The 11326-nt window shown below is 57.4% G+C and overlaps 1 protein-coding gene across 1 annotated transcript; it reads right to left on the minus strand.

Moving 5' to 3' along the window:
- Positions 1–3678: 3678 nt before the first annotated feature.
- On the minus strand, positions 3679–5156 carry LOC119142907 (G2/M phase-specific E3 ubiquitin-protein ligase-like). The gene is made up of 4 exons (XM_037376473.1): positions 4913–5156; positions 4687–4793; positions 4448–4561; positions 3679–4204 (listed from the first exon to the last, which is right to left on the minus strand). Exons 1-4 carry the CDS (start codon positions 5111–5113, stop codon positions 3679–3681), a joined length of 948 nt encoding a protein of 315 aa, XP_037232370.1. The 5' UTR covers positions 5114–5156.
- Between the last annotated feature and the right edge of the window lie 6170 nt (positions 5157–11326).

An 11326-nucleotide genomic window follows, 5' to 3' on the forward strand; every position in this document is an offset into this window, starting at 1 on the left:
CCTCTTTCAAAATCCTCATTTTCCTTCCATCAACAACCTTGGTGCAGTTCCGTTTCGACAGGGTCAGATTCCACGCGTTTTGGTGTCCCCGTCAAGGACGCCTTCAAACACGCGAGGTGCAGTTCCATTGCCCTTCAATTCGTTTAGACCATGGTTTTGGGGACCTCTTCAAGTCTTCACATTCTGGCCGGCTAGTTGTACTTCACTGGGTAGCCTTTCCTATACGGAATGTTAGGTGGCACTGCATCCAGGCTTCCGGAAGCAAATCCTAAACCTAGGGCTGGTGAATTGAGGGGGCACTCACCAGTTCCTGATGAAAACAGAGTTTTATTCCCTCTGGTCAATGGAGCGTGAAGTCCCTCGCCTCCTCGCTGTCGACACCGGCCCTTTTTGCCAAGAAAATGGGACGCCCCAGCTTTGTGGGCCTCGCCGGTGACGTGACCTACCCATTCTAAATAACTGTCATCAACTGGGAGAAGGCCCCGAGGTGCTGGGTCTCCCACAGCCGGAGGTACAGGAACGCAAGCACCGATGCCGCTTGGGTTTCTCATTCTTCCCAGCTCTCGCACCAGTTTTGCGATCACATTCTCCTGTGTTTCGCTTAGGCTTATGCTGCTTCAGTAGGAGATGAACAGCAACTTCCTCCTAACTGCTTCAGTGGGAAACACTGTACCACGCTACAAATGCCTATAACTATTGATTTAACAATTTATCTGGCCTTTTCTGCTGTCCCATCGATTCATTAATGCCATTTCTAAAGGTTTGAGAGGGGCCAGCTGTTCTGCTGTCCATGATGAAGGGGCTCGTTTAATTCTTGAATAATGTGTCCAGGGTCCTTTGCCCCAACTCTCGACGGCTGTAGAGGTTGTTAAAAGGATGCGATATGGTCCTTTCCCCTTTCCCCTTAGAGGTTCTGCATTCCACCACTCGATACGCAGCCGGTCTCCGGGCTGGAAAGGATGAGCCGTGTGTCGAGTTCCAAGGATCTACGCGCTGTCGTGTACTTCTGAAATTCCTGCAAAATACTCCCTAAAAATAAATATTCCCTAAAGAAACTAGCTGAGTTTTCCCGTTTCATTGCCCCGTTAGATGGGTATCAGAGGGTGTATGTGCAGCCTGATGGGGCGATCCATGCGACAGCTTGTATGGGCTCAAATCGCCCTTCCCTCGAGGCTGGAACCTGATTCTCAGTGCCGCCAGAGGTAGTGCCTGAACCCAAGTCATAGGTGTTTCCTGACCATTTTTTCCTAGCTGTTGCTGAAGGGCGTAGTTCACCCACTCCACTTGACCGCTAGATTCCGGTCTGTATGGAGTGCGGTAATCCCAGGTTAGGAACAAATTTTTACCCAACTCTTTTACGGTTCCAGCGATAACGTGGGACCCATGGTCTGATGGCACTCCTGAAGGCATACCAAGGCAGGCAGTAATCTCTTGTAACAGGATTTGGGCTACGTCCCCCGCCTTGTTGGTTCAACAAGCTTTCCAGCTTCAGGCCATCCACTGAAGGTATCAACCAAGGCCAAATGTATCGATATCCTTCTTTCTGGGTGAGCCGGTGATAAATCTATTTGCCAATAATCTCCAGGAGACTTTCCCTACCTTAGTCACCCCCATGATCAGCTTCTAGTAGCATTTGGATTGTCTCTAAGGCGTATTTCACACCTCCCTGTAATGGATCTGATAACCTGTGCGTGGCCCTACTTACAAGTGCCTTGCGGAGGAGTTTCACTGAATTTTCAATTCCCCAGTGGAACTGCCCATCCCTTTAGCTGTTCTTCGGCCAGTGACTTAGTTATTCACTTATTATCCTCTTTCATCATGTTTTGGCGGTGCTTCCGGCGGGACTCTCCCCTCTGCAGGGGTCAGAGTCAGGATACCTTTCTCTGCAGCCCCCTTTGCAGCCATACCTGCCCACTGATTTCCTTATCCCGGAGCGGTCTTACCAGCTTGACGTGCCTTGCAATGCGTAACTGCGGCCGCCGCTGGTTTTTGAATGCTCTTTAATAATTCCTGGATCTGAGGCGCATATTTGAGCACAGTTCCTCGAGCAGATGATAGTCCTCTCTCTTTCCAAAGAGCTCCATGCGCATGAACCGATCCAAAGGCATACTTGGAGCCTGCCCGTGTGGGGGCTCATTTCCCTTTGCTCAGGGCCCGTGCCCTCGCGAGGGCATTCAGTTTGGCTTCCCGAGCAGAGGACCTTTTGCGGGCAAAGCTTGTGATTCTGTTAACCTCGTCGATGGCAGTTCCAGCGCACCCAGGCAATCGTTATCCCTCTCGGGGGCAGCTGCTGCCGTCAGCATACAGCTCCCAGCCTGCTTCTTGAGATCTGGGGGCTGGAGCAGACTTCCTCAATGGTCCGGGGCCAGCCGACGTCCTCCTTTTTGTTTCAGTACCGTCATGACCAAGTGTGGTACCTAGACGGTAACCTTCTGCCCCACGGGAACTTAGGGGCCTCGTGAATCAGCAGCCCAGTTGCTGCTGCTGCTTGAAGGCATCCAGGCCATCCTGAGCTCAGCTCATCCAGCTGTTGGGAGAAGTCAGTTACAGCGTGCCGCTGAGGCCCTAAAAACTTGTGCCAAACTCCTAAGGCCGTACTTTCTCTCTCCTGGGTGAAAAGATCAAAGGTCTTTATTAAAAGCACGGGTAATGCCAGCACGGGGGCCTCCGTCAGAGCTCGCTCCAGGCGCTTGAAAGCAGCGTTACCCCCTTCTGTCCAGTCAATGCAGCCACTGCAGGAAGCTTTCAGTAGCTCATACAGCGGCTTCACAACGAATCCGTAATTGGCTCTCCGAAGCCGACACCATGCCGCCATTCTGCCAGATGCTGGTACGGAAGCTGCACAGGGCTACTTGTGCCCGGGCCCGTGTCCTCATCTTGGTCTTTGTCCCCATCCGCAGCCTTGTCCGTGTGCGCACCTTCCCCCGGCAGCTCGGCTCTAAGGCCCTGGGGCCACACTCTGGTCCCCAGCAGCCCTGGCACCCCCTGGCTGGGGCTGCTCCTCTTCCCTGGTGAGCAGGGGGGAAGGAACCCTGGGGAGGGCCCCAGCACAGGCCGCCCCTCGCCACTTGGCATCAGCACTTGCAGAAACGTTGGTACCCCATGGCCATCACGAGGGTGTCCTGGACGATGCGCATGAGCTCTTCAGCGAGGTTATGCGTGACCGTGGCCGAGGGGCTGCAGGGGGTGGCTCCACATCGACGGGGCTCTGCGGCCTGTCCCTGCCATCCGTGGGGAACTCCTTGTGCTTTGGCCCCTCTGGCAGCTCCAGTGGGATGGCCTGGCCAAGGGTGAGCCCCGGCTTCCCCACCAGCACCCAGGTGGCTCTGGGGGACCGGGCCAAGTCCCATGCGCGTTTACTGCGGCTGGCTCTGCCATCGCACCAAGGCCACGGGCTCCGGGACACAGCAGAGGAGCCCAGGGAAGAGGAGCCGCTGCATGACAGGGATGGCAGCGGGGCCTGTGGGGCCTGGTGCTCCCTCCTCAGAGCATCTGCACTTGCCCGGCACTGGAGGATGGGGAAGAGCGAAGGCTCTTGCCCTGCGGTGCTCATGCACATCAGCAAGCCCACGGGCAAAGTTCAAGCTTCTGTTAGTGAGGATCGGCAGGTTTCTTGCACAGCAGCTGGGAGGGCAGTTGCATGTCAGGTTGTCCCTTGAGAAGCCTTGCTCAACTTCCTCAGCCAAAGTGCCAGGGGTCACAGAACCACACCATGGTCAGGGCTGGAGGGGACCTCTGGAGATCATCTAGTCCAACCCCCGGCAAAAGCAGGTCCTCCTGGAGCAGGCTGCACAGAATTGTGTCCAGGTGGTGCTGGCACGTCTGCAGAGGAGGGGGCTCCACAGCCTCTGGGCAGCCTGTGCCAGTGATCTTACTGGGAGCGCTGTGCCAGGGTCCCTGCGCCAGGGGACAAGAGTCTGGTCCGGCTGCAATGTCGGGCACTGCAAGGGGCAGGGAGATGATGAGCACAACAAGCCCCTGCCACGCTCCCTCCCTCCACGCGTCACAGCGCCTGTCCCCAAGTCCCCAGTGGCTGTGGGAGCCACCACGCCCTGGGCACCCTGTCCCCCCGCTGCCCCCCTCACCGCTGTGCGTGCCGCTGCAGTCCCTGCACTCCCAGGACTCGGTGGCATCTTCCAGGGCGGAGCAGCACTGGTGGGTCCCACGGGAGCCACAGGAGCTGCAGACCAGGAGTCTCCACGGCCTGCGGAGAGCAACGGTACCCACTGCCACCAAAGGTCCCCGAGCTGTGGGCCGACAGCCCCGGCACTGTGCCGAGCCCAGCTCTCCCCTGCTCCCGTCCTGGCAGCCGGGGCTGAGCTGCCAGAACGCACCCTGCGCCATGCCTGGCTCAGCATCCCAGGGAACCTCCACCCCTGCCCGTCAGAGGAGACAAAGGCATCGTGTCCTCACTGGGGCTGTGGGGTCCAGGACCACCAGCACTCACCCTGCCTGCTCTGCCTGGTCGCGGCCCAGAGGGCACAGGCACTGGTCGGCGTCGCAGGAGCTCTGCCAGAGCACCAAGTCGAGGAGAGAGCCCTCCTCCTCCCAGGCAGCATCCCTGTGGGAAGAGGGGAGCACTCAGCACCGGGGACGTGGGGGACACCCCGTCGGCACCCAGGAGGGCTGGAGGGGATCAGCTGGAGTATTGTGGAGGGCAAGGGAGGCAGTGGGGAGGGTACCGACCTGTCGGGGATTTTGATGCCCAAGCGGAACATCTCTGCCTGGAAGGCTGTCATGTCCCGGCACAGAGGGCTCCGAAAGTGGTGCAGGCCCGAGCGCAGCGCCTGGCCCTAGGGCAGAGGTGGCATCGGCATCAGCAGTGGCGGGAGGGACCCGTTCGCTCCCCGGAGCTGGGTGACGGGGTGACCACCGGGCTGACCATGTCAGGGACCGGGGCGATGGCGCCTACCTGGATGCAGTGGCGGTGGAACCAGGCGCTGGCGCAGCTGGGGCAGACCATGGTGGTATAACAGGGCCGCCCCGCCACCTCGTCCCGGCAGATTAGGCAGAGGGTCTGGTGTCGCTGCATCGCCCTCACTCGCTGCACCAGCCGGTGCCTCCAGCAGAAGGACCTCCGGGATGGAGGTGGCAGTTCATCCGCAGCCCTCATCCTCGTCCTCTTCCTCCTCCACTGCCACACAGCGGGCCCAGCGGGGCAGCCACACCCCCGGCAAAAGCAGGCCCTCCTGGAGCAGGCTGCACAGAATTGTGTCCAGGTGGTGCTGGCACGTCTGCAGAGGAGGGGGCTCCACAGCCTCTGGGCAGCCTGTGCCAGTGATCTTACTGGGAGCGCTGTGCCAGGGTCCCTGCGCCAGGGGACAAGAGTCTGGTCCGGCTGCAATGTCGGGTCCCCTCCTCCGGCCATGCTGTGGGGCACTGGGTCGTGAGGGACCGGGGCGCATCACGGTGCCTTGACCTCAGGTCCATCAGCGCAGCTGCAGAATACTGGGCTGCGGGGAGCGGGGCCTATTGTGGCACCTTGACCTCAGCTCCGTCTCACAGCGGCAGGAATGGGTCTATCTGGGCATGGGAATGTCGGGACTGTGTAGTGACCACCGTGATCCGCCATCTCACCTGGCAAACGTCCTTACACCTACTCATCCCCTTTTCTTCATCTGGGACTTGGGGACAGGCCCAGGGCTGTTGTGTATGGACGGAAGGAATGTCACTGCCCCTTGACATGCCCTGTCCTTCCTTCTAGCCAGCTTAGACTGGCTAGTCTAAGTACCCCAGAGTACCCCAGCACAGGTACTCTTGCTTAGCGCCCTGATTCCTGATTCTTTTGCTGAGAGAGAAGAAGCCAGGGTCTTCCAAGGACAACGTGACACCCAAATTCCCTTCTAGCCCCTCTGCAAGAAACCTGGAGATCCTGACTCATAACAGCCAGAACTTGCCATGTGTGCTTGTTGACATGCAGGGTCTGGTGGCAGGACCAGGCTGGAGAAGGAGGGAGGCTCAGGCTTCTGCTGGAAGCACTGACCAGTGGCCAGCACTGCCCATTCTGTGGCTTCCTTTCCTTTTCTAGCTCAGCAAACCTGGGCAATCCTAACATAATTTCTTTGCTACGATGCATTCATTTTCTTTCCTTGAAACCCTGCGCCTGCACAACAGCCAGGGGTAAAAGAAGTGCATTGCCACAGGAGACGAGTATCGTGCAGAGGAGAGCCCCGCAGCCCCAAAGCTTCAGCCCCAGTCACAGTTCCCTCAGCCCCACAGCACAATGAAGGTCCCTGCAGCCACCCTGGTTGCTCTCCTCCTTGTGGCCACCTGCTCTGGTCCGAGGTCCGAGGCCCATCTTGGTGAGTCTGGTATTGCTGCATCTCCCCAGGGCTGGGTCTGCCACCACTCCACAGGAGCTGCCAGGGCAGCCACAGATTCCCAACCCTGTCAGCATGGATCCTCATGGCTGTGAGGAGGGCTGGGAGCAGGAGACCACCGCCAATGCTGGGACTCAGGTGTGGGGCCAGGGCTCTCCTGGGGGACCACTGCCAGGGAATATGACACAAGGAGGGTAATGGGAGATGGGTCCCCATCCTTATCCCATCCCATCCTCATCCCATCCCCCTCTTCATCCCATCACATCCCATCCTGCTCCACCCATGTCCCAACCGTCAGAGTCAGCCCCTTCCTTCTGCTTGCTCTCCATGTGCAGCCAAGCCTCCAGGAGCCAGCACTCACCACGGGGATGGTCCCAACCCCAGAACGCATGAATCTGGGCATGGCAACATGGGGGCAAGCTCAAGGTCACTGCCTCCCTGCTAAGGACCCAAACTGCCCCTGCCCCTGTGAGTTCTGCTGCCAGGGAGGGAGGCTGCTGGAGTTCTGCAGGGAGCAGCATTAGGAAAGCTCTGGGTGATGGCTGTGAACAGGCAGCATGGTCCTGGGTGTCTCAAGAGTCCTGGGGTTCCAGGATCATGGCTGCCTTTGTGCTGCCCGTTGGCCATGCTAGGCTCAGGATATGACTCAGGACCCAGCTGGTTTTGATGGAGGAAGAAACAAAACAAAGTGGAGGAAATGTGCAACATGCTGACATGCTCTCGTCCAGGGCATGTGTCTTTTCCCCTGCAGCCCCCAGCAGCCACCAGGACCAGGGTTCTTGTGGTAGCCCCTTCCTGCCAGTGGGACGGGATGGTGCATCCCCCTGGCACATGCTCTGCTGGTACAGCATGTCAGGGCAGGACCAGTCACCCTAGCCTGTCCCTTGGTCCAGGGCCCCATGCACCACAGGCAGCCCCAGGAATGATGCCTGCCCACTGCCCTGCCTGCCTGCCTTTTTCTCTGCCTGGCCCTTTGTTAAAGGAGGCTGTGGCAGGGAAGGAGGTGAATTGTCCTCCAGTTGATCCAGCAGCACTCTCATCCCCAGGCAGAGCAATGGGCTGCCAACCCTCCAGCCACAGCACAGGCACAGCACCCCTGTGCTGGCTACGTCAGCACTGGCACATCCCTGCCCAGGGGCTGGGGCAGTGGCAAGCCTGGTGCCACTGCAGCAGGGAGGGAACTCCAAAACCATATAACCATTATTTTCCCATTAAGTAAAGACACAGTGAGTTGGAATGAACAAGTGCTGGTGCCTGGAGCTGAGTCAGCATCCATCCACCCTGCGCCAGACCCCCTGGGTGAAGGTAAATGCTCCTCTGTTCTGCCTGCCTGGTGCTGAGCACATCTCGGTCTCACAGGGTGGGAAAATCACCCTTGGGGGGTGGGGTGGGGCGGGAATTAGAGAAAAACTGGGTCCTAATAGAAGCGTAGTATTACAGAAAGCTTTTTAGGGTAAAATACAGCTATCGCCTTCAGGATGGTTGGCATGCATGGAACTGACATCACCACAGGTCCCTAAGCCACACAAGCTGCTATCCTAGAGGAATAGGGGAGGGTGGAGCAGAGTGGAGACACCACAGCCAGGCTCTGCTGTGCTCGCTGCAGGATTGGGAACCTGATGGTACCATACAGCTGATAAGCTACATAGTGGCTGTAAAATATATGAGAAGGTGTTTGTTGCTGGGCCAACAAATGTGTCAAAGACCAAGCAAAAGCCTCATTATCTGCAAGAGAAGGTCGGGAACTAGGCCCCCTTAGCACTTCAAAGCCTTCTGAGGAGGACATGCAAACTGCTAAAAGAAAGCAAACTGCTGAAAAGATAAGACTGAAGGATGCTAGGGTAAAATAATTGTGGCAGTGGGAGATCGAAACCTCCTACTCAAATGGCCCTCCTGAAGAGAGTGAATCCCCCACTCTGGGAGCATGCCCAGTAAATTTAAAATGAACTGAACCTTTAAATGACAGTGAGAGAACTTTGCACCAATCAAAGAATGTATGACTAGAGTCACTCAAGCTCCACCTGAGAGTAAAGAGAAGTATAAAAAGAGAATAAATGAGGGGAAAAGTGGGAAAGACACCACCAAGAACAAGTTAAGGGAAGATGCACCGAGACTGACTCCTGGGACCGGCCGATGGGCTAAGCCTTTCTTCTCCCCGGCTTGGGACACCTTGGGTGAGACTTAAACTAAGTGCTAAACTCTAGAGAGTTACTCTTTAACAGTTATAGCCAGGCTGTATTGTTCATAACTTTTCCACGTGTTTTATACTTTATAACATCATAACATTGCATGTGTCTTTTTGCAGACAGTCACTATCACCAGCGATCCAAACCCCTGTCTATCTGTTGCACAAATAAAACTGCACTGTTAAGTAGCTGGTTGTCGCAGTTTCTCATTGAACGCGGCCAAACCCTGCAGTGTGGCTGTGCTAGTTCATGAGCACGGCTGGACTGGCAGTGCAGACTGCTATCTGTGTATCCAGAACCGTGGTCGTTTAATAGACACATTATACGCAACTGGACTGATAGTGGTAACTTGGACATCACTTAGAATTTAAACCTAGCACACCTAACCTCCCACCTCGGTGAGGAGAGTTGGAAGGTGGGGGCAGGGAGGGTATTTTCTGCTAAATTACTCCATCCCCTTTAATGCAACACACAGGCTTTACAGAGAGCGTAGCTCCAGCAGCTCCTTGCACACGCATGTACATGCTCGTGTACACACACACACAGACACGGCACCCCCAACTCTGCAGGGGGAGTCAGGAAGGAGCCCCCAGGACTCCACAGCCCCATCGCAGCCCTCAGCCCAGCTCAGCTGCAATCAAGCCTGCCAGATGCCCCGAGCTGGCCCCAGGTGGGAGGAGAGGTGTGAAGCAGACCCTGGGCTCATTCCCTGCCTTGCCTTGGCTGCCTGTCACTGCCAAAACACCACCCATATTTTTATCGCCAGCATAACGAGCCTGCACATCTCCCGCATCACTTGGTGGAGGGTCAAACCCCTTGTTGGCCCCACACAGCTTTCAGGGTTGTCGCTTGGGTTTTGCATGGGGCTGTTGCTGCACTGCCGGCGACATCCAAAAGCAAACCAAGCCACATTTCCTGGAGCCAAAACCCACATCCTGCTTGTCACCATCACTGCCAAACCAGGCTGCATTTACCCATCCCTCACACATGCCCTGTGCCATACCCATGAGCTCAGCTGTGCCACCTGAGGAAGCCCCTTCCCTACAGGCACTGAGCAGCACCAAGGGGGCTGGGGGACCACCGTGGGCACTGAGGCAGCACGAGCACTGGGAACATAGCCAGGCAGTCCTGCTGCCTGCCAGCAAAGCATCCAGCAGGCACATCTCCCCTCTGCAGGACCCTCCAGGACCCACCCAGTGCTGCTTGCCAGGGAGGACCGAGTTGGCCAAAGGGCACCCTGGGAAGCTGTTCCCACCAGGCTTCACCCTTCATATTATACCAATGCAATGGCCCAGCCAGCGCACAGGAATGTCTGTGCCCTACACTTTCTCCATCCCACCATGGTCTGTCATGCCACAGATCTCCTCCACCTCCCAAGCCATGCACCCAGTGGAGAGAAGCATTGCCGGAAGCCAATGGGCACAAACAGCTTGGGGTCTTCCAGAGTCAGGGGTCCTGGGGTAGATCTGTGCCATCATGTCAGATTCCTCTATGTGCCAGGCATGGCAGCCAGCACCTCCCCTACTGCCCCTGGGACTCAGGTGCCCTTACAGCCCCTGCAAAGACGTGTGTCCCCTGTCCCACCCACACTTCCCTGGGCAGTCTCTGCAGCAGGACACACGCTGGAGGGATGCTGTGGTGCACAAGCATCCTTATTTTGAGTCCTAACTCCAGCTTCTCTCACTCCCACAGGAGTCAGCCCTAGCAGGAGGGATCCCCCTCTGCTCTGTGCTGACATGACGTGGGGCATCTTTTCCCAGTAGCTAACCCGCTGTTTAGAGATGCCCGCTCGACATCCCATGCACAGGCAGGTTTAGCCAGCTGGCCCCAGCCTCCAGAGTGGGTGCTTTCCTGACCCAGTGTCCAGCCTCAGCCCTGGGCTGCAGAGGGTGCAGAGCTAGAGATACCACCCATGTTGGCTCCCTGGTCCCCTCCACAGCAGTTTCTGGGGGTGCTGATGCTGCACCCCGTATTCCCCAGGGTGACAGAAAAAACCTCCCAAACACCAAAGCTGTTGTGGCTGTGGTGGCTGCAGAGCCACCTGCCTGCCCGGGGAGCCACATGTGCGGGGACCAGTGGGCTGTTTGGGGCAGAAAACGCTCACTGGGCAGCCCAGTGGTGGATGCCTGCCCCAGTACCACTGGGAGGCCAGATGTGTGGTGAGCACTAGGAACACCAGCCAGCCGCAAGCATGCACCTCAGTGGGAACAGTCAGGGCAGTGGGGGGCTGCTGCCAGCAGGACATGAAGCTATAGGCTGCTGCTTGTTTCCATCTGTCCATCCTGGCAGCACTGCAGCATTCCTGCGAGATGGGGCAGGTTGCTTGTCTTCATCCTGCAGAGCAGGGACCAGCAAGACACTGAGGGAGAGGGGAGGGTGGGGGCTGAGGAGGGACATCACCCTCAAACCACAAAGTGCCTTTGTGGGGAACATTGGGACCCTGCCCTGTGTGCAATGGCCACTACACTGCACCAGGGACCACATCCCTGTGCGAGGGGTGATGGCATCAGTCCCTGTGCTGCAAGGGATGGGGGTGTAGAAGGATCCCGACAGTGCAGGACACGCAGTGCAGGTCTGCCAGCAGCGAAGGAGCAGGACCCCTGCCTGGAACGGCTCCATGCTCCCACTGATTGCAGGCTCCAGAGGGGTGCCAATCTGGGACCTCTCCCCAAGACCGAACTGTCCCCTGCATCAGCACTTCTGACCACAGTGACACCTCTATCACTGAGCAGCATGGTCCAGGTGATTTTCCCATCTCATCCAGTGGATTTGCATCCAGCTTTCCAGCGCCCAAGGAAGCCAGGCAGGCAGGAGGCACAT

The sequence above is a fragment of the Falco rusticolus genome, chromosome 2 (genome assembly GCF_015220075.1).
Source record: "Falco rusticolus isolate bFalRus1 chromosome 2, bFalRus1.pri, whole genome shotgun sequence".
In the NCBI taxonomy this organism is placed as follows: domain Eukaryota; kingdom Metazoa; phylum Chordata; class Aves; order Falconiformes; family Falconidae; genus Falco; species Falco rusticolus.